At 42.9% G+C, this 22790-nt stretch overlaps 1 protein-coding gene across 7 annotated transcripts in view; it reads right to left on the bottom strand.

Annotated features, from left to right (window-relative positions):
* Positions 1-2679: 2679 nt before the first annotated feature.
* The window catches only part of ARFGAP1 (ADP ribosylation factor GTPase activating protein 1), a 282114-nt gene continuing 262003 nt past the window's right edge, over positions 2680-22790 (bottom strand). The window contains exons 2-14 of one of the 7 annotated variants that reach the window (XM_061441701.1): positions 18499-18562; positions 17525-17634; positions 16545-16716; positions 15318-15415; positions 14684-14773; positions 13927-14023; positions 12514-12570; positions 12004-12036; positions 10899-10928; positions 9107-9163; positions 8455-8514; positions 7204-7280; positions 2680-6783 (exon numbers count right to left, since the gene is read on the bottom strand). In XM_061441701.1, the coding sequence (XP_061297685.1) occupies positions 6429-6783; positions 7204-7280; positions 8455-8514; positions 9107-9163; positions 10899-10928; positions 12004-12036; positions 12514-12570; positions 13927-14023; positions 14684-14773; positions 15318-15415; positions 16545-16716; positions 17525-17634; positions 18499-18558 (1296 nt within the window). In that variant the 5' untranslated portion in view covers positions 18559-18562 and the 3' untranslated portion in view covers positions 2680-6428. Of the gene's footprint in view, positions 6784-7203; positions 7281-8454; positions 8515-9106; positions 9164-10898; positions 10929-12003; positions 12037-12513; positions 12571-13926; positions 14024-14683; positions 14774-15317; positions 15416-16544; positions 16717-17524; positions 17635-18498; positions 18563-22790 lie in introns of those variants that run through there. The other 6 variants (XM_061441702.1, XM_061441703.1, XM_061441704.1 and 3 more) reach the window with 6 other exon arrangements.

Here is a 22790-nt window from a genome sequence, read left to right on the forward strand (position 1 = left end):
CAAAGAACAGCAGCAACAAAAGAAACTCTCTCATGCCACAAGCCAGGGAACCTGCGTCATCCTCACTTCCCCATTCCTCAACAGCTATTAGAAGGAACATGAGAGACTTGGAATAGGCCTTAACTGGCAGCTCCTGTAGCAGTGTTTGGGTGAGACTTTGAAGGCCAGAGGAGTTTGATTCCTTCTGTTCACCGTCAGGGTGAGGCTCTTCACTGTGGTCTTAAGATCAAAGTAAGGTGGCAATTCTAAACCCACATCTCTCCCAGAGCAGAAACCCTGAACCTTCAGAGGTGGGAAAGTCTCCAGTCCCATGCTGCAATCGTGCTAATTGCATTACAATCAGCCTGCGCTGACACAGCCAAAGGAACTGCTCCTGGCAGGGCGAGTGCGATCCTACCACTATCCATTAAAGAGCTGGCTCTTGCTATTCCCCATCTGTATCAAGAGTGATGGAGACGCCAGCCCTGTCCTGGCTCTGCACCATGGGTCTGATGCCTTCTTGTTGTAGAGAAAGGGCTGTTACACTGGTTTGATGGCAAAGGGCTTTCAACCTGCCATAGAACCTGCATTTGGTACAGCTTTAAACTGCCTCCATCCAGCCTGGTGTGCAGAGGAGGGAGAGCTGTAGTCCTACAGCAGCAAGTAAAATCAAAGGACTATGTGTGTGTGGATGGAGAAGAGGAACTCGTGTCGTGTAGGCTTAACACAGCATGAAAGTCAAAGGCAGAGAACAGGATGGGGCTGGAGATAAGCAGGTACAGGAGCAGGAACACATTTCTAACGCTGCATCCAGGTATTCAAGCCTTCCTTAAGCTGGGCTCCTTCAGCAGCCATGCACGGTAATACCATCCCCTCTAGAGGAAGGAAGGAGAAGTGAGGCTCTTCCCCAGCAGCATCCCTCTGAGCACACGTTCCAAAAGGAGCCGGTAGATGCCCCAGTCCTTCATCAGAACCAGCGCAAAATCTGCACTGGGACTGATCAGGAGGAGCTTCATCCCAAGGAACGCATCCTGCAGAACCCAGATTGTTAGGAATGCACAAGCAAATGGATAAGAGGGAGCACGCTTGGGCAGGGCTTAAAGGGAAAGACAAAACTCGGTTTACAAAGCGTGGAGAGCTGATAGCACTGGATTTTCCTGCTTGAGCAGCGGGCATGGTTCCCTCTTGGCAGCCATGTAACCGGACTCGGTCTCTCCCACTTGCTCTCGGTGATTACAAGGAGGCTTCTCCTCCGATGTCTTCAGTGTTTATTTAATGTTTTCCAGTTTTACCCAGTTTAAATGCTGCCATTGTGGCAGTGCTGGTGAAATTCGGACATAAAGCATCCTTTGGGGATAGAAAACCACAGTGGTTTCATCTATCCTAACCCTAACACCAGCAGAGGAAGCTGCTTTCTTTTCCTGCATCACTGATGAGATGCAATTCTTGCTGACAGAGCACAAAGAGCTGGAGCCAAGGCAAGCAGGCAACATGCCTCGGCCTCCTTGTGAATGAGTGACTTAACAGATGATGAATGATTGCACTGCACGAACATCGGAGCTTTGGGCTTTACAGCTTCCCAACAGGACAAGCCAACCCCAGCTCACCTTCCCTTTCAGTTTTCACCCAATGGCTGCAATCTGGAGATGGACTTTTGCCGAGGGTTCGTAGTGATAGGACAAGGTCTGGTCTAGACTTCACTTTTTCGCTCAGCTTTTGCTAATGGCGCTCAGCTTGAAATTCAGAATGCACGTTACTGCTTTCCATAGTATTCTGTGTATTTCTAGGCCACTGGCCTCTACATGCTGTCAGAACAGAGGCCAAAACCTCCCTCCAGAACCAGATGCTGAAAGCTTTGCATTCAACTCACAGAGCAGCCCATCAGGGGGGTGCTATGATGAGAACAGACACAGCGTTATCAGTGGAGCGATGCTACTCAAGCCAAATGTCTACTTCTTGTGTGTAAGCCTCAGTAAAATCACTTCTACAAGGCAAACAGGATTCAGTCCTGCTGACCAAGAACATACTGGAAGATACTTCAAGTTTACACAAAGCTCAGTGCAGTCAATCCTCTGGAGTACTCACGTGGCTGCTTGGCTGACGAAGGGAACTGGAACCTGATGTTCAGCACCACCACCAGCTGAATGATTCATCACAGGAATCACTCTTCTTGGAAAGGGAAACTGCTTTAAAAGTGACCTTTTCTCCTGTGCTAAGTGCCTTCATAAACAAGTAAAGACCTCAGAGCACATAAATCTACTTGAAACCCCTAATTTCTGTATTTTAGTTCGCTTTAAATAAAGGAGGCAACCAATGTTGTCTTAAAACTGTTCCCAACTCAAACAGATCTCAAATCAGCATTTAGAGTATGAAATGCCAATGAAATATAAAGATGATACATGTGGTTTGGGTTCTGCTGTCAACACCATCAGTTTCCTTTCTTTCTTATTATGTCAGTGAAGAATATGCACATCAGGATGTACATTTGTGCTGTTATTGTCAGTCACTCTCCTCCAACATGACAATTCCAATACTTTCCTACTTTCTTCATTCTGAAGCATCCCAGTTTGAGTTTACTCCGTGCTGCTAACCACAGCAAGAACTAACTTACTTCATTCAACAGGCCACATAAGCTACAACACCACATGTGGGTTTCAAGTTAACTGAAGTCTCCTGAATAAGGGCTGAACACCGTTGTGCTCCGTTTCTCTTTGCTTTATTATAATGCTCTTTAAAAGCTGACACTGCAGTTCAAGTCTGGTACCACTCTACAGACCAATGAGTAGTGTTCACTGAAACGGCCATTCCTGTGAAAGTCACAAAAACACAGCAGGAAGATTAAAGATACAGTATTCCATACTGACCAAGCTTCCATGGGTGTGACAATGACAGAGGGCTCTACCAGAGGTCACTAAAGCCACTACAGTCAAACCCTAAGAATGGACATTGAAATGCTGCTTGATGCCTGTTTAAATCCCTGCTCAAGCCTTTCTTTCAGTACTGCCAAAGCAAGGTGGGAGCTAAAACACCTCTGTAGGCCACTGCTCTCCAAGAGGACAACTGTATCTTTAAATGTATCCTGGATTCAGCAAGAAAGGATTTACCTACGCTTGTTAAATTATTGCACAGATCATTACACTGATAAATACATTATGAATCCATGGAATGTTACACAGTCTGGCCTGGAAAAATCAAAGCAGCAGAATCATCCTGGAGGTATCAACCGTGAGGGAGAGCTGGCCAAAGACTTCTTGAAATGCAGTAATTCTTAACAGGTTTCAAGAGAGAAATGAAACAAGTTTAAAGTAATCCCTAACTCTTGGGATGAGGCTCCTGGCTTGGGGACATTCTCCAAGACTTTCCCTGCTCTGCAAGCAGCACTTGGTTTGAATGTCATGAAGTTTCTCTTATATCAGACCACCTGCAGGAATCCAACTACTCTGTATTTCCCAAAGTTGAAGCCATACTAAGGAATAAACCAGTCTGAAACACCAGAGAAGCTAAACCAAGCACCACAATGTCCGATTGTCGCAGTGCTCATTTCACCTACTGCAATTTGCTTGTAGGACTTACAATTGGTAATGCACAGTGGGGGACTGGAAAGAAAACGGGAGTAAAGTCCAGTAAAACAGAGGCTTTACAAACAAAAATGCCTCATTTCACCCTCTCCTCTGGAAGACACGGGAAAATACTCAGACAGGTCATAAAAAAATACCCATCTGCCTGTGAAACTGAGACCAGCTGGGGTAATAGCTTTGCAGCTGCAGTTATGTTTTATACCATTTTACTGGTTTTTACTATCTTCCAGTACCACCTTTCTGGGTTTTGTGGCATTTTGTTGCCTCTCTACAGCACCGCAAGAAGAGAGACAGCAACTGCTCTGCCCCTGTCTCCTCAACACGAAGACAAATCATTACCCAAAGCTTCTGCCTGAGTAGGGCTCTGGCTGTTTAGGTTCATTCAGTACATAAAGTTTCAAGAGACACAAAACTAAAACCAGAGGAACCAATGGCTCATGCCAATCCCAGCTGCAAGTGATGAAAATCAACCAGCTCCCCCTTAGGCAGGCCACGCAGCTGAGCAGAACGCACGCATACACATCGCAGTTACTGGATGCTGATTCACTGTTGATTGAATGGGCTGAAATAAAGCTTACCCCGCCATGAGCTATTTCAGGAGGTTTATGAAAGTGTAATAGCCATACACAGGAAGCTGGATCAGCTTCACATCACTCCAGACAGACAGCAGCAGTGCAACCCATTGGATAGGTTTTGCCATCACCGCAACACTTCACAAAGACAAACCGTTGGCCAAGGACCAGGCAGTGCCACTTCCCACCATGCGGCACTTGCTCCGAGCACATGCATTACAGCTTCAGACTGGGCAGCACACAAATGACAAGTAGGCAACAGAGGTGTATGCATCAAAATACAAGGTTACGTTTGACATGCAGTTAAGCTATGACAAAGGTATACTCGGAACTGGAGGAAAAGAAGAACAAAAGCCTTGTTTTCCAAGTCAGGCTGTAAACATCTGCACTGGTACCCACAAGCAGCATTGTAAACTGAGAGCTCTCACTTCCAAAGGGTCAGCGTGGTGGTGAGAACATGCCTCGGATGGCTCAGCCTGGAGCAGTGCCTGGGTCCTGCAGAGACCACGCTGTCAGGAGAAGCAAGGGGAATAAAGAGACATGCCAAGTCTCACAGGACAGGGCTAGAGAAGACTAGAAAAATACTTTGCTCACCATCTGAAAGATCCTACTAATAGAAATACAGAATGAGGCTATAAATAGAGCTACTCCTACTTAGACTGAAGCCTTTAAAATCTGCTACTTTTGAAGCGATTCATAATTTCCCTTCCTTTCAAATCTCTTCACATTACTGCAGGCTCAAAAACATCCAAGAAGAGGAAAAAAAGAGATGAAGCAGTACTTAAGGAAACTTTGACAACTTAAGTTGTTTGCTTGAACAAATTAACTCATTTTAAGAAGAAAAGGCTTTTTTAGGCATCTATCAAGATCCACAGTAGAGAACTCCATGCTGGTATCAAAGCAGACTAGGCAATGACATAATGATTTGAAGTTTCCAAGTGAGCTGCTTGTTTCTGGGCTGGGTGTACATTTACAACCCACCCCAAAAATAAAATGGGATACATAGGACATCTTTGTCCTTATAGTCACAGTTCTTCTGTAGAAGTTATGGCTCGTTTCATGCAAAGCAGTTTGTGGGGTCAAAACAGAGACATAACTGAATCTTCTATTCCATTCCTTAATGCTGACAAGGAGTTTCTGGAGTTCCCAAAATAGGGTTTCTTTAACAAGATCCAGGAAGAAAATGTGGAGAAATCCAAGACAGAAACTGAGATAGTTTGACATATTAAAGATTCATTTGGAAAACATCTGCTTAACTTAAACTTTACTATTGAAGCCAGACATCTACTCATCTTGAAGGGGCTTGCTGCCAGCCTCTCTCCTCAACGTCTTCATATTTTCCATCTATTTTTTATTACGGGAATCTCTTCTATAGATCTGTTTCACTGCCAAGTTGCCAAACAGACGTCCAAAAGGCTGTGAGCAGCAGAATGATTTCTATTTTATCTCTTTTGATAAAAATGATGGGGAGAAGGAAGAAAGACAAGAATAAAAACCAGACTATATAAAATAGTCAAACTGGGGGAAGGAGAACACCACAGACTGGCATTTTGTCTGTGTAGAAGAGCTGCACTGCACAAAGTCTTGACCCATTGAACAAGAAGGGCAGGTAGAGCCATTCTGGATATCCCTTGATAGCTCAGGTCAGAACTATGAGTTTATACAAGGAATTATCTAGCTCTAGATTCCTTATTAAGGGGAGAAAATAAGATTTAAAAGGCTAAAAAAGAACCCTCAAAGTTTAAAAACAAAGCTCCAATAGAAAATAATCTTAATGGCCATCTTGAATTGCCAGACTAAATATAGTCACAGCAATCCGTAAGGCATTTGAACTACATCTATTCAACTGCAGCTTGTTATTTAATGGATATCTTTTCAAGACAAACCCTGTCCTTCCTTTGCATTGAACACCTCAGGTCATCTCAAGTTACATGAGGACTGGATGAACACCTATTAACCTATACATGCAAGGCTGTGCCATGAAGATGTGCTTGCACTGCTTTCTTCCCTTTGAACATTCATGTTAAGAAAGTCACTGTACCCAGCTTTGACAGCGCAAGGAGGATACAGTCAGCACTGGGCTTAAAAAAGGGAGAGCCACCTTTATGCAATAAAAGATTCAGATGCTACTTCTGTTTTTCTAAACCAGGACAGAAGAAAGGAGAATGAACAGGAAGCACAAAAGTAACAGATCAGTAAAGGTCAACCACAATACTCCAGCTGCATGTAAAACCTTCTCCCCTCCATCAGCCAGCACAGCCTCCCTTTGCTAGCTGTGCAAAACAGGGTTAACAGAGTTCTACCAGTTCTGGTTATCCCACCCATCACCAGCTGAAGATGCCTTTTTTGTTGCCTTAGGAGGTTTTCTGGTCTTGCTCTCTCCTCCTGCGTTTTCCCAGTTGGTTTCCCAGTTTTCCCAACTATCGCTGTTACTGTTCTTGTTGTTGGAGACTGTTCCTGAGCCCCACACGTCCCAGCTATCGGAGCTCTTCTTCTCTGTGGAATTGTCCACATAGGTCCAGCTCTCACTGCTTGGAGATTTATGAGCTTTTGGTGGATCTGAGTTGCCGAAGGTCTCCCAGAAGCTCTGATCTACAGCATTGTTCTGGTAGCTCTCCCCACCACTGTTCTGGTAGCTGCCTCCCTCTGGGGGTCTGTTATGGGGGAAAGAACACCAAGAAGGTAGAAATAAATCAGTTATGACAACCATAATAAATGACCACAAACAAAGCAAACTCTAATGCTCCTGCCCTTTGCTTAAACAAAACTAGAACTAAATATATTGCTCTGAATAGCATAAGCTTTTATTCTAATTCATAGATTTTTAACAGCCTTAGTAAGTGCAGGATAAGGGGATATGCACTTGGAGTAACTTTAAAACCAAGCCAGGCACTATTTGGTTCTCAGTTTAACAACTGTCATGAATTTGGACTGAATTCCTCCCATATCACAGGCAGAAGGACCACTAGCAAAGACAGAATCACCTCTTCCCATGTAAAAATTACGTGCTATTACTGTATTGCAGAGAATATATAGGTGATAAAATTACATGTTTAAAGAGACAATAATAATACCTGTCAGCATTATCATCTGGTTTGCCGGAAAAGAAAGTGGTGACATCTCGCCATCCCTTACTCCCAACTCCCTGAACCTAGAGAAGAAAAAGGACATTCCATTCATTCAGAGTGAACCAACACCTCTTCCAAGCCCGACAGCAGAAGCCACACCACATTCCTCCACTTGTTCAGATAAAGAGAACACACTGCACCAGTAAATTTCACTCACAAGTCACTACTGCTCTTGGTGGGCAGTTTTGTGATTGACGTAAAGAACATACACTTGACAGAAATGGGATGCTGGAAGACGTGAGAAGTTGGTCAAGTTCAGCTTTGTCACCCATCACTGTCAGTAGCAGTCAACAGAATTCTCTCCTAGACTTCCCTGTCAAAAATGCTGGAATTATTCCATACATAAAATTAAACTTAATGACAGCACCAGTGTATTGATGTTAAGATTCATGTAACTAGTATGTATATTTCTACTGTGCTACAAAACCATTTTCATCCTGTTCCAGTGGTATTGTTTCACTGCCCACGTAAAATAGGCCAAAAACTGTGCTCTAGAATAAACAGAACTGCTAGGAGAATCCTTTGGGGGTTATTATAATGGACTGGCATTGGACTAGAAACACAAATTCTGAAGTGACAGCCATGGAAGTTACTCTTCTAAGTCACAGATACAGAGGACGAGTCCCAGCATTCAGACTAAAAGTTACTTTAAAAAGAACAGGTAACATCACTTATTGCATTCAAATATTTCCAACATTTAAAGCATTACGATAGAGCTTCCAGTGCTGACTTAGAAATTAGAAGTGTTAGAAGTACAGACCCTCCTAAGTAACACCATACAAGTCACCAAAACAGCTATTAGCTTGTGCAGGACTTCTGCACCTCACAGCTGGAGAGAGCACTTACCCCATTACCAAGCAATGACAGCAAAAGATGACAAAGAAAAAAGGTAGAGCACATTAGTAAGTTTAACTGTACAAATACAACACAAGCTGTCTCCATATCCTCCAGCAGACATTTTCGGTTGGTGTCTGGGACATTGGCTGCCTTGTAACTCCACATCATGCTCTTGGGGAAGCTACTACAAGGACTACATCATACCTGGAACAGCTTTATAACACCCCAGCAGAAGTACTGAATGTTACACTTCCAATATATCTGTATTTAACAAAGCAGAGACTAAAGCTGCATTGTTAAGAATATGGAGACTGGCTTCGTGCGTGTGGCCTCCTTAAAAGCAGGGAGGCCACTTCGTACCTTGCTGGCCAACTGGGATACCCCCACGGTGACCTCCTCAAATATTTTCCCCTCTTTCACCTATGTGAATCAAAGTATTAGTAATTAGTCATAAACCAAAGGTATTACTGAAACCTTAAGACAAACTTAGTTGTGCTTAACAGCTATAACAGAAAGTGTAAAGACAAAACAAACCAAACTGAAAGTGACTCAAAATATAGGAAAACTAATAAAGTTAAGGAAATTACATATGAAGTCCATTGACCTATGATGGAGTGAACCTCAGTCTTCTGAAGTTTTTGAAGGGAATTATATAGAGAGTTTGAAGAAGGTGCCACTACACTAATTCTGACCATAAAAACACCAGTACAAAAGTATCTGTAAATGTGGCATGTTATAAATATATTAAATAAAAAGATTTAGTTTTGAGAGACTAAAACCCTGTTATATCCATTATATCCTCTATTTTTTTATACATGCTTATTCAGATATTAAAACGCTGATCAACCAGAGTACAACTGAACTATTTGCTGTTTCCTCTTTGCTACTGTGCTGGTGTATGTAGGACAGAATGACACACTGGCAATCCAGGCACTTGTGACAGGAGGAAAAAGATCCCGCCCTAAGTGAGCATAACCATGTTCTGCAAGTAATTTACTAGTTCCAAAGTTACCTTTTCCTGTGCAGGTTTGAGAACATTTTCATTTAATGTCTGACCTAACTCTGATGCCTATTTAAAAGCAAAACAAAAACAAAGTCAGTTATAGTTTCCTTAAAAAAAACCCCAACCAAGCACCAAAAACCACAGCCAACATCTTCTGCAGGCTCATTTCTCAGCAGTATCTCCAAAAACACATGAAGGCTGCAAGAGGTTTGATTCAAACAAGCAGAATGAGCTGAAAAGCACACACAGTACAGTGCTGCAGGAAACAGTAACAGAAAATACATGAAAACCAGATGTACACAGCAATAGGTTGTTGGAGATGCTCAGAGCCCAAGCAAAGTCTGACCTTGCACTGGAAGCAGAAGCAATGGTTCAACCAGCAACAGCCTCAGAGATGGGGCCCTTGCTAATCCCTGCAGCTGAGTATTTGGAAGAACTGACCTCATCCACCCTCATTTTTCCTTACTAATGGGATTACTTGAAGAACTAGATCTTTTGGGCCAATTTTTCCTCCATTCTTGTGTCTTCTAATGCTGTATTGTCATCTTTAATAACAGCCCCATTGTTTCTAAGCAGTACAGAAGAGCCAAGGCTGTGACAGAAGATTTTTGCAATCTTTACTTAATGATCCAGGTTTGCAAGGAGAGAAAAAACGATGAACTTCAGAAACCTATTGCAATGCAGAACAAGATGTGTAAGGATACTGTACTTACACTGACAAGGACAGCAGGGATTGCAAGTGCTTCATATGAAATCATTCCTTTCCCTACTACCATAATAAGCCTTTGACTGATGGAAGCTTTTCTTCAGAATTGCCATATTACACTGCTTACCTTCTGAATTAGCTCAATTGATTCAAAAGGGCCAGTATCCTTGCCTAAACATTAGCAGAGGCTGATGAGGTTTTGTTTCCTAAGGGTTTATATCTTATTGCTATCATTGCTTAGGGTGCGTGAGCCTTCCTGTTCTTCCTTGGAATGGAGCACCTTGAACATCTTCCCTCCATAGACTCCATGGTGTCTAAGAAGCCTTTCTCTTTGCCACAGAGCTTCTAGGATCTCCCCTCTAGTCAACCTCCATTATCGCCAGCACTTCTACTCCTTACCAGTTCAAAAGTCATTTGAGAAGACAAAGGCAAAAGGTAACCCCACTTCCCCCTAGTAAGGAATGCAAATGCAAATCACATAAGGCTTGTTTCCATTGGAAGGGAAGTGCTAGAAAGGCTGGGAAGTGCTTAGCAAAAACAAGGGCATTTTTGACCTTTGAAAAATCCTTCACTCTGTTAAACCTGGCAAACTGTTTATGTTATGAAGAGTGTAATATACCAAGACTAAGAGCTAAGAGGAGTCATTGCTAGAATTAGGAAGACCTCTTTTACTATCCCATTTACTGAACCACATAATTTTATAAATATGGAAAGATCTGGGTACAATTGTGTTTCCATCTGTACCACTTCTTCACCTTTACTACTACCGAATTCAGGATAGCATCCTAACCACCATTACAAACACTGCGTTAACAGGACACTTAGTAAAGAGTCTGGCTTCACACATCACCCCAGGGGAGTTCTTGGTATCCTGCATTCCTGGATGTGACATGCAAACAGAAATCCTGAAATCCTATCCAGTTTAGCCTATTTTAAGTCAGACTGAAGAACTATTACTGTATGAAACACACAACATTGTTCTGAACAGGTTGGACTTAAGGCAAGAAAAGAAAAGACAGCTCAAGAGCAAATGCACATATTCAGCACAAACAGTGACAAGGAGCCCATGCACAAGAATATATGTGAGGGTGTTACCGGCTCTGGCTGCTGCTTGTAGCCCCAAAACTTTACCCAGACAGCAAAAGAGAAAGAGCAAGGAAGGTAGAAGCAGCTTTTAGCAAAAACTTGGCAGCAATTTTTCAGGCAAGTTAAGTAGCACAAACCTTTTCCACCTTCAACATCTACTGACAAGACAAAGAGTGAATGTGTTTGCTCACTGGACATCCAACAGACTTTTAAACAATTATTACATCAAAAAGATGTTCAATCTCTTCTACAGGGCAAAGGATCAGATGTTTCAGGAACAACGTTTAGGCATCAGTAACACAGCTTAGGGTCTAAAGCACTGTGTTGCTGTGGTCCTTGTCAGTACATGTGATGAGCTTTCACACCTAATATTGTATTTAGGTTTGCTCATAACACTAAAGAAAGAAGAGGTAGCTAGAAGGGAAGCTGCTGCAAGGAGTGAAAGAGGAAGATCTGTATAACACTTGTTTTTTTACATAAGCCAAGCAGCGAATACTTCAAAGCTTTTAAGTGGCAAGTCTGGGTGTTTTCACAGACAGTTTTGTTGCAAAACATTCAACTTTGCTATCTGGAGTATTAACACAATACTGCAAACATCTGTCTGAGCACCAATACCTGCATTTCACACTGGTTTTGAGCAATACCATCCTACACAGAGCAGAAAGCATGCCAGGCTAATGCTCTACAAGTTAATTTCATAACAATATTAAGCAGTTCATATTTATTATACATTGTTAGACTTTAGCAATGGCTTGCATTATGTCACTAAGAAACCTACTTCAAGTTAGGGAACATTTAAGGTTCACAAACATAAAATACGGGTATTTGAAGCTTGCAAGCATGCAAGAATTAAAGCGTTTCATTGTACTGCCTCTCCAGTACACCCAACAGTTACACACAGCAGAGCAGCACTGTTTATTTCTTGCTTAATTTGATCACTGCAGTTCCCATGCAATTCCCATGGAAATCAAAACGAGAGCCTAAAATTACTGTACACTACAAAGGAAAAACACAGTGGTCTGTTCAGGATCAAATCCAAATCAATCAGTGCAGGCAAGTACGTGACATTTAAAGCCAGTTACAGTCAATAAGAAAGAGCAAAATCTATAATCACCTTTTGACTTGCTTGAGATCCAAATCTGGTCGCCTGTGAAAAGGAGAAAATATATTCAAGTTTACTAGGAATAAACCCCTTGCTTTTTAAATACACACATGTAGAAATGCTGCATGAGCCTCTCCAAGATGAATGGAGCTTTGCCAGAATTTCACAGCAAACAGAGGAGATCCATATGACGACCTCTGGCATTCGAGATTGCTCTGGGGAAGCATGGGTCTTTCTCAACTTACAACAGGGGGAAGAAAAAGCTCTTCAACACAGACTACACATCTCTTTCCACCATCATCCAGTGGATGAATTAACACAAATATCCATCCAGAAGCATGAGAAACAGTTAAGGCAAAGATCTGCACTCAATATGCAACCATTTTATATGCCACAGGCAAAGATATACAAAGAGCAGAATTCAGTTTGCACCGATAGTACTTTTAAAGGCACAACACTACTAAAACACTATCAGAACCTCTGAGTTTACAAGGATTACACTGAAATACACTGTTTACTTACACCCTCTTTAGCAGCAGAGGCAATTTTGCTTGCTCCAGTTGTAAAACTGCTCCACCCCTTTAAAGAAAGCGAGAATGCTGTAAGTTATATGTATAACTTAAATATATATACATATATATTATATATATAATGTAGTGAATAACCAGGTGCTCAGTATTACATGTTGAATGAAGTCAAAATGTTCTGCAATACACCTTGCCCTGTAGTCAGAAGAACTACTCACCAGGAACAGCAAAAATTATACTCTCACTTAACTGTAACACAGCAGCGAACTTCCATTATTTGTGCAAATCAACTGCAATTTGAACAGATCTGACTGCTTCAGATGATACTCTTCTGTAAATGGCTACATGAAAAAAATTCAGCCTCACTATAATCAAGGCCTTAAAATCACACTGTAATATGCACCTGTGGTCACAAGAGGGCATTTGAATCATAAGTTTCAAGGAGATTCTAGGCTCAAGTAACAGTTGACAGTAACTGGGGTAACAGTGACATCTCTCCTTTGCTGTCTTAGCACAGCTGGGATACGTTATAAACGTGGTTTCTAATCTGAATTCTCTGGTCTACAATCTATCACATAACTAGAAAATGAGCAGACCAGTACAAAGCATCCTATGGAATCACCTGGAATACTGGTCAAAGGCTCAGGCATTACCTTTGTCTATTGTGTTCTAGAGAAATTACTGTATTTTTTAAAACAACAGTGGAACCTAGTGTACGTATTTAGACAGATGAGGCTCCACAGAAACCTACTGGCCAAAAACCCTGGTAGAAAACCTTACTGTATTCCAAAGTGATTCCAAATCCCAAATAGTGGTTAACACTGCCACTCTGCAGCCTATCAAAGCCCCCTGTGTCCCTGACTCCCTCTGACTTTATCCTCATTTTCCTTCAACAATGCATCTTTCTCTATCTCTACTTCAATCATGACAACTGTTCAACCATATGCTGTTACCTCTTCACATGCTGTCACAGGCATTTCAAATGTTTTCATCACTGCTCAAAGTTCTTGGCACCCCTCTACACACACATTTCAGTCATTTTCCACTGAACATACCTAATATGGCTAATCTATTTAGACCGCTGCCACCCTAACTGCTATTCCCAACAGGTAATTACTTTTATCTCTCCAAGCCTTGTGGAGTATTAGTTCTTAATCCATTTCTATAGCCTCATTTATTTATTTGTATGACTAATACCAGACACAATTCCTAAGGTTTGCTCAAGTTTCTCCCTTCATTTTGCCCTTTAAAGTCCACCACATCACCTTCACTCTTTGAGGAAGCAACCAATACTCTGCATCTCTCCGTTATCTACCTGCAGCTTTCAGTTTCTCTTCTCCATTTATATCCTCTCATAACAGGGGACAGAAGAAAATAGTAACTGAGGTCACTTAAAGCAATTCCTTACCGAGTACAGTGAGGACATAGCATTGTTCAGGAAGTCATCCTCTTTTTTTGGAGGGTTTACTGTGTTGCCGAACCCAACATAGCGATTCTCTTGGCCACTAGCACAAGGAAATGAATAAACAATGTCTGTATTAGCATGCATTCATTAAAACCATTAAAAGAAAACTGAAAAGCATGAAAGAATGGCAATTGTTTAACAGGCTTTAAAATACACCTGGAAAAAAAAAGTCTTATAGTACCTAGCACTCAAAATACAAACCCACTCACTTCAAAGATGTAACAACAAGAAGGACCCACTGGGAATCCTTGCAAGTTAAAGTGTCCCCTAAGCAAGTTAATGTGGCTCAATAACTCCCCAGGTTTAGTATCAGAAGTCTGAGTAAATCCTATTAAAGTGATACATGAAAATGGGAAAAGGAAAGAAAGAAGAAAACGGGGTTAGCTTTACAAATACTCCTGTTTAACTCAATAATATACTGAATACACTAAGAATTTCCTAGTTTGGAGCCCACCACAGTAACGTTTTGAGTTACAAGCTCTTTCTTCAATGCTATCAGAACATTCTTGTTATACAAATGTATGAAGAGGCACTTTCCTTCCTTTTATACTTTATCATATATGACCAACATATTTTTAATAGCAAACAAGATGTGTTAACTAGTGAATGAGGATCACAGCTGTGTAGCTGCAGTACAACATTCAAGTCTTTGTTATGCTGGAGGGCCAGGCACCCAAAAAGTGAATAAATATTGCATTACCCTTGGTAGGAATTGACATCATCATTTAACCAGTCTTCAAAAGCCTTGTCAGAAGAGGCAGTCGCAGTCTGAGATTGTCCAGCATAACTACTGAAAGATTTAAGAATCAAACTGAGTAAAGCAAAACTCCCTAGCTCAGTAGTGCAGCCTGACACAGATCACCATCATCCAGGGGCAAAACTGATTATTTCTTTCATCTATCAAGTAGCGAACTCTAATGCAACCAGTAAAAGCCATTGGAGTATTGAATGAATAAAGCAACAGTAAACCTGGACACAGACAACACCACTCAGACTACAGGCAGCCCTTGGACATGCTGGATGATGGCCAGGCATGAAGCACTTATCCACTTGATTTCCAACTGCTTTTATGTTAACTTGATTCTTTAGTACAGCAAATAACAAAGACTACATGCAAAAGCAGAACAACAAAAGAGCTCTGGTCCAGCTTTGATGCTCCTATCAGTAATGAGCAGCATAAGGAAAGCTCTGCTACATGATATTCCTTAACTTCAGCAGAAGAAATGCTTGTTCAGACAACACCATCAACCGAGTAAAAGCAGCAGACATTCAAACATCAGAATAATTTTGATCCTGCTGTGGCTATGCCAATATGAGATAACAAGAATACACACCGATGAGGAGAAAGAGATGTTTTAGGCTGAGGTGGGGTCCAGTTCCTTGCAGGAGAAGTTTCAATCGACCATTCCTTGCCTTCAGCTACTGTAGCTACCTAGAATAAGTAGGAAAATGATCAAGAATGCTAGGTCAGAGTTTTCATACAAGTTATACACTGGTCCTGGAAAGCAGACAAGGACAAGACATTTTTCACATCTCCTGCCATAGATCCATTCATTTGTTTTCACAAGAAACCAATTTGCTTCTGCATCTGTAGAAAAGCTGAATTAAACATTAATTTTATTTCAGGCAACTTCTTCAAACAATTGTGGTTTGAAGAGGAAATATTAGATTAATAAAGAGAGGTAAGCACTAATCCCAGAATGACTGGAAGAGGTGGATTTACCCTAGCATATGTCAGCTAAAACACATACACACTTCTAAGTGTTCTCACTGCCTCCTTTAAAGAAAGGCCCTGAACATCATCTCTTCAGCCCATACTGCTTCTCCAATCCCAGTTATAACTTCAGCAAGTTCATATAAAACTTCCAAAGGCCTTGCCACAAAAACACTAGAGTTCCTCTTTTTACATACTAAAGAGCCTACAGCACACAACTTAGGAATTCTTGCCCTTCATCAAGCTACTCCACTTCAGCCAACCGTCTCCTGTTCATAGGAACTTCTAAAGATGCAGAGACAACACACACAACTTTAAAGCTGCAGGGATACCCCAGCAAGCACAGAATGTACCTTCTTACCACTTCCATGGCAGGGTCAGCATAAAAATAGAGTTACCTTTGTAAGTCTCTTTGTAAGCTGTTTGTAATTTTGGTTTTGGAAATTCTAAACCTCTACAAAATGATAATTCCACTACAATTACCGATTTATTTGGTTATGAGCCTGCTAGGGTTTGCCATGTTTGTTACTACATTTACCATTTTGTTACTACATGCACAAAAGATTTATCAGCAGCCACTTCAGGTAAAACCATACTGCTCAAGCAGTAAACTCCCTGCTGGGGGTTGGATTCACTGCAACAAACTGCAGCAGTGAAAAACTGAACCATCTCAGCTAAATGCAGAAAAGAAAGTTTCTAATTGAAGCTCTTACAAGAGCTGGGAAGAAGCACTTCAAGACTTCTTCATTTCAAGAACCACTGCAGAGGCTGCTACTTTCCCTCCTCCCTCTTCAAAAACAAGCACTTACAAAGTACTTGGATATTTGCAGTGCACAACTGGACTGACCTGATCCCTAAAGAGAGCTGCAGCTTTGCTGTTGTACTTCTCTTGCATTGTCCAGCAGGGATCATAGTCATCCTGAGACTCCAGGAACTCTCGGAATTTGCTATTACCTCCAGCCTTCATCTTCTCCAGCTCAATATCCTTCCACTTGTCCATGGTTACAGAACGTACAAAACTAAAAAGTCAGAAGGGAGTGGTAGAAGTGAGACATCATCCTGAGGAAGACTGTTTTAACACGTGTATCTTAATCAATTTCTTTCTTGCAGTCACTAAAGAAACACCTTTAGAATGTCCTGATCTCGGCAATTTCATTTTTTCTTTCATGAAACATATGGAATAGTTCCAAGCTCCCATTTCCTGAGCAATTTCTACTTACTAATGAGCTTCAAATCCCCCCTTGAAAAGCAAAGCACATACTTCTGAAAGCAAAGCATGGCCTTCTTTCTTTAGTGACTTCCCTTCTGGATTTTCTTTCCCTTTCTCATTTGAGTAACTACCCCATGCTCTGCCCCTATTGCGTCTATACACTGTGAGTCTGCAACACATCAACAGTTCTTATTCCGCAGATTCCCATCTCAGTTGATTTTATACACTTGTATACCCTTACAGACCCATTCTATAAACACACTGTGACTTTTTGTACTCAACTCCCAAGCACCTCTAACACTGCTTCACTTTTAATCTATAAAGGCTATACAAGATTAAAAGAATAGAGTATAAGGACTAGTGCACTATTACCAAACCTCAAGCTGAAGCTAGAAACATTGCTTTCTAGAACAGGGCATGACATAGCTGTAGTGGTGGAGCACACACCCCAACTGATTATAGACAAGGCACCGAGAGTAAAGCTTGCTTTGGAGAGGAGCATGAAACAAAACTGCCAGTGAAATGTTGGATTTGAGACACCCTATACCCTTTCTGTTCACAGCCGTAGTGCATCCTGAGGGAACACAAGTCAGTCCATGTCTGGTTGAAAGGCTCACCTGAGGTGAACTCCCAAGCCTCGGTGTTTTCCTGAGCACTCCAGACAGATCCAAATTCCATAGGTCACACTCACCCACTGGGGGTTAAAGGCACCACACTCAAAACAGACCTGTGAGAGAGCCAATAGTTACCTCTAACACTCGCCCATCAACTCCTCCATGTGAAGTTTACACAGTGGAGCTCAAAAAGTCCATCAGGAAAGCATTACACACAGAAAATCATTTCAGAAAGGAGAATTCTTAGTGCTTGGAAACACCTTCCCTGACAGCATAAGCTTCCTTCAAGTATTTATTTATGCTGCATAGAAATACTCATTAACTTGCCTGACTTGAATTACAAAAATTACTGTGCCAGTATTAAAAACCAGGGAGGAAATACAGATGAGCAAAGTGAAGTGAATGAGCAAAGAATTCAACTGTATTTCATTTCCATATTGCCTTGAAGGAGGAGAATGCGACCAAACTGAATTCTTGAGGTTTCCTTGGCAAAAGAAAGATGCAACATTTAAAGTTCAGAACATTTATTCAGTCATGCTGCAGTTTGGCATCTAAACAGAGGTTTTTCTTAAAAATAGCTCTATTGCTCATACAGAGCAAGAAAGTTCTTACGACTGGAATCATCATTTAACGTTTAATGCATTGATACAACTAAAACTGAACCTGCCCATGGGCTATCACAGTGAAGGAAGTGTATAATCAACTACTTGAAATAGACCATTTTAATTAAGCTGTGCCCAAGGTGTCACTTGTTCAACAGACTCCAGGGGTTACAGCATTACTAGAGCATCTGAAAGATCTGTGCCAAATTCACAGTGATTTATGAGTGACAGCTACTGGAACTACAACAAATTGGTGACATCCAACTTGTTACCAGTAGTTAGCCATACTAGTGCTATCAAGACTGCAGCATACATCTGGAGCAGGTAAAAAGAAAATCTATAAAACAAATGTAAAGAAGATTATGCTTTTCTCACATTGTTCTCATCTTGTGCTCTGACTTCCTTCAGAACTTTTCTTGTTCTTGGACTCGCCATGATTCTACAAAGGGAGAAAAAGAAACCCAAATAACTAAGTCATCATCAAGGATTTGACACTGACAAGATGGTTAGTACCTTACAAGTATATCTCTATGAAAAAGAACTAACAGAAAAGGGGATGGGGGTGGCAAACATAGAAACTCTTCTAGGGAATATGTTGTATCAAAATGGATTCTTACTTGATGCTGCTCCCAGACCCATCAGGTTACCAACTGAATTCTAAGAAAATAAGGCAATTATTGGGACCTTTTACACAAAACAGAATTCCAGTTGCAGCAGCCAGGTCTCACTGGCAGAACACATCATCTTACTCTGAATTTATAAAGCACGGATGGCAGCAGCAGGCAGAAGTGTCAAGCCACAGATAAAAGACTGCATTGAGACAAAAAACGTGATTCACACGCAATACACAGCCTGGAAAACTGAAAGTACACAAACCACTCATGATTAAAGGAAATACAGTGTAGAGTGCAGCATAAGGCTGCAATTCAGGTAAGAAATGAATTAATACTTCCAACTAATTTGACAGTACAATACGGAATCACAGATCCACAGACTGGTTTGGGTTGGAAGGGACCTTAAAGCTCATTCAGTTCCAATGCCCTGCAGTGGGCAGGGACACCTTCCACTGGACAGTATTTAGATTAATTTGATGTAAGTATCTTCTTCCTTTTTACTTCCAGTCCACCTCTTCATTTCTACCCCAGAAAACAAACTTCTAAGACACAGAAGTCACCCAGCTGACTAGAAACAGCACCAACTACTAAATGTCAGCTTATTCATCAGTCAAGATACCAAACAAAAAATAGCAGGTTGATGTTTACACCAAATACTGTTCTGAGAGGCAGAAATGCCTTTCTGAAAGCCTTTAGCACTTGCTCACTCTGCTGTTTGACTAAACAGTCACAAGTCCTGCAATTATCAAGAGGATTCATAATCTTGCAATAATTTTGGGAGGTAAATGATTAAGCACTGAATACAACTGCTGTAACCCAGCAGGGGATGGTGGGAGAACATACCTTTAATTAGGAAAGGAAGGCTGTTTTAGGAAGAGAATTGCTACAGATAAGAAAACATTCCATTTGTAGGAATGTGACCAGTTCTTTGACAATTCTAAAGCAGAATTCCCAGGAAACACAACCACAGCAGTACATAAAGAAAATTATATGTACCACCAGCTCAGCCAATGCGATTCAGAAGGGAATCAACATTGTACCTACGTATTATCACTGTTAGAAGCTAAAGTTATTTGCTGCCTTTCATTCAAAGCACTTCCTCCTTCCTGAATATCTTGTTGACAACTACTTCATTCTGTATTATTTAAGAGAGAGTGTTTTCACTGATGTTTAGAATATGCTTCCTTTCAATCTTAGTTCATTTGTGTTAGACAGAAACAGTTAAGTGCTGTAGACTGAAAAGGTTACTGTAATTAAAGGTGAGTAAAACCTCCCAGTCATCCTGTACCACATTAAAACTGAACAGAATTATTTTTATCAGGAATCAAATGGAATTTGGGCAACTTCCAGAAAAAGGGAACAAAAGCGTGGCAAGAAACCCTTTGTATCATGTATCACTTTCTCCCACAGCATTCCAATACTTTATTTTTACATAACTTATTCATGTGCATATAAGGAGGGAGACCACACTACACATAAAATGTGTTTGCTCAGACCCTACACAGACCACAGACACACATTAATTGTAGTCCACATCTTCAACTCCTATATCTGTCACTGTCAATATAAGGGAAAAATCTTCCCCAGCAGTACAGAAATGAAGGAAATAACTCAGCATTAGCAGCCAGAGACACAACTGTGAACACTTCGGACCCTCCTCTCTGCCACATTTGTTACATTCTCTTTGCATGCCAACTCCCCTTCCTCAGGGCTGTGTGTCCCCAGCAGCTTGTAAACTACAGCCAAGTTCCAAGGCCCCTCTCTTTGGCTGGCTGCTCACTCCCCTTTCCACTATCTTTCCTTTACCATTCTTCCTCCTTTTCCACAGGTTTGCATTCAGGATAATAGAGGCAGACCATATGCAAAGGCCTTCTAGCCTCACTGGCACAAGATCATGGCTACAGCTGAACAAGAAAACCTTTTCCACTCCAATTCCGCATGAGCCAGGAATTCCATCCTACAACAGCCAATACCCACATCACTTCAGTGCTTACAGACACCCCGAGTTCCAGATGTCCTGACTTCAAGCTGACAAAGGAAGCGATTCCCTTTGGGCCTGCAGTAACTGCTTATTTTGATAAAGCCTTTTACAAGAAAGACATTAGCCAACTGAACACGAAACCCATTCCAGATGCACCAAGGTCCCTGATCAAACCACATCTGTCTGGTGGGAAGGCAGAGCTTCACCCACACCACGTCATCCAAGAAAAGGAAGGGGTACCTACAGCCACCAGCTTCTCTCCACCACCAAAGCATTTGGAAATGAAGGAAGGAAAGGAAGGACAAGGACAAAGTCACATTCTAACCTTTCTGACAGGTTTCTTTACACGTGCAGAGCGTATTTTCGACTATATTTGCCCACAAACTTGTAAGTGATCAGTCCATCACAGTTTACCACCCAAAATCTGAGCCCTTGCAGCTGACTGGGCACACAGCCACCGTGCTGTTTAAGTTTCAGGGGTAAATACTTACACAACAACTATTCGGAGACCTTAAACATCCATCGTTTATATCTGATGTAAACGGACATCAACAGCAGAGAAAATGTTCAGCTTAGGAAGAAGTTTTCACTGAAGAATATCAATATTTTGAAATCAAGATAAACATTTTCAAGTGTTCCTGGGTGGAAACTTACAGCTTCACACATCACACCGGTGGAAACTGACCTCTCACACTCCCACTTCCTCAACCATCAGTTTCCAGAGAAAAAACTAGACGCGCCCAGGACAAGCTTCCATGTTAGGAATGCTAAAAGCAGGCAAAAAGGCAGAAGTGGCACTTTTAAGTGGAAATGAGGTAGAAAAGGCCTTTGCTCCCCTGCTTCAACAGGAAGCTCCCACGGCAGGAGATCCACGCCGCCAGCCTGCGGAGAGCTCCGCATGCCGGGCATGAAGATGAAGCGGGTGACGTGGGCTGTGCGGCTCCCTCTGCACTCACCACGGCAGAGCAAGGCCGCAGAGGCCTCGACCCAAACGCCGCCACTCCACTCACCTCCACGCGAGCAGGGAACGTTCAAGCTCAAATACACACCAGAGACCAGTATCTTTTATAGCCACGCAGGTGCGGACACGAACACGCAGAGCCGCCTTACCGAGAGTCGCACGGGGAGCACACAAGGGATGTTTCACGCACACCCGCGACACCGGGATCCGAGCCGAGTCCTGGGGGCCTCCCTCAGCACATGGCCGGGCGCCCTGCTAGCACACCGGCCTCTGCTTCTATAGAGCAGCGGACACAAAGATGGACAGAACGGGACCGACGGGGAAAGGCGGCGGTGGAGCCGCTCGGGCCTCGCCTCGCCTCGCCCCGCCCCGCCAGCCAGGCACCGGCAGCTCCCGCCTCCCCCCCCGGGGCCCGTCCCGTGTGCCAGCCCGCGGGGGCCCGGCGCTGAGGCGAGGCTGGCGCGGAGGACACCGGCCCCGGAGCCACCCCAAGGGAGCGGCGGGGCCCCGGGAACGCACCCTCGCTCCTGACGCGGCGCCGTCCGCCGGCTCCGGTCCCGGTTCCGCCCCGCGCCTCACGCACGGCGCAGCCGCGGCCGGCGACGTTGCAGGGCTGCGGGGGATTGTGGGTGCCGGGGTTAACCCCCTGCGGCCCGGCCCGGCCCGGACCCCTTCCACTGGAGCAGCTTGCTCCGAGCCCCTGTGTCCAACCTGGCCTTGAACACTGCCAGGGATGGGGCAGCCACAGCTTCTCTGGGCACCCTGTGCCAGCGCCTCAGCACCCTCACAGGGAACAGCTTCTGCCTCAGAGCTCATCTCAGTCTCCCCTCTGGCAGGTTCAAGCCGTTCCCCTTGGCCTGTTCCCGCAGGCCATTGTAAAATCACTGTTCTAGCTCTGAACGAAGGTTGCCCATAAAGGTGAATTACATCAAATTACGGGGTCTTTTCCAGTCCGTTCTTCCCATGAGCTGACGGGGTTTGCAGCCGAGGCCATGGGCTGCTTTGACTCTGAGCAAGCCGGTTGGGCGCTGGTCTGAAACCACAGCCTATTCCAGGGACAACACTCATCCATCGTTCCCTAGGGATGCATCCCGATGGGGTGAAAGGGCTG

The sequence above is a fragment of the Pezoporus flaviventris genome, unplaced genomic scaffold, assembly GCF_033815535.1.
Source record: "Pezoporus flaviventris isolate CSIRO_AGI_PZ_B2104156 unplaced genomic scaffold, CSIRO_AGI_Pfla_v1 ptg000213l, whole genome shotgun sequence".
NCBI classification, from domain to species: domain Eukaryota; kingdom Metazoa; phylum Chordata; class Aves; order Psittaciformes; family Psittacidae; genus Pezoporus; species Pezoporus flaviventris.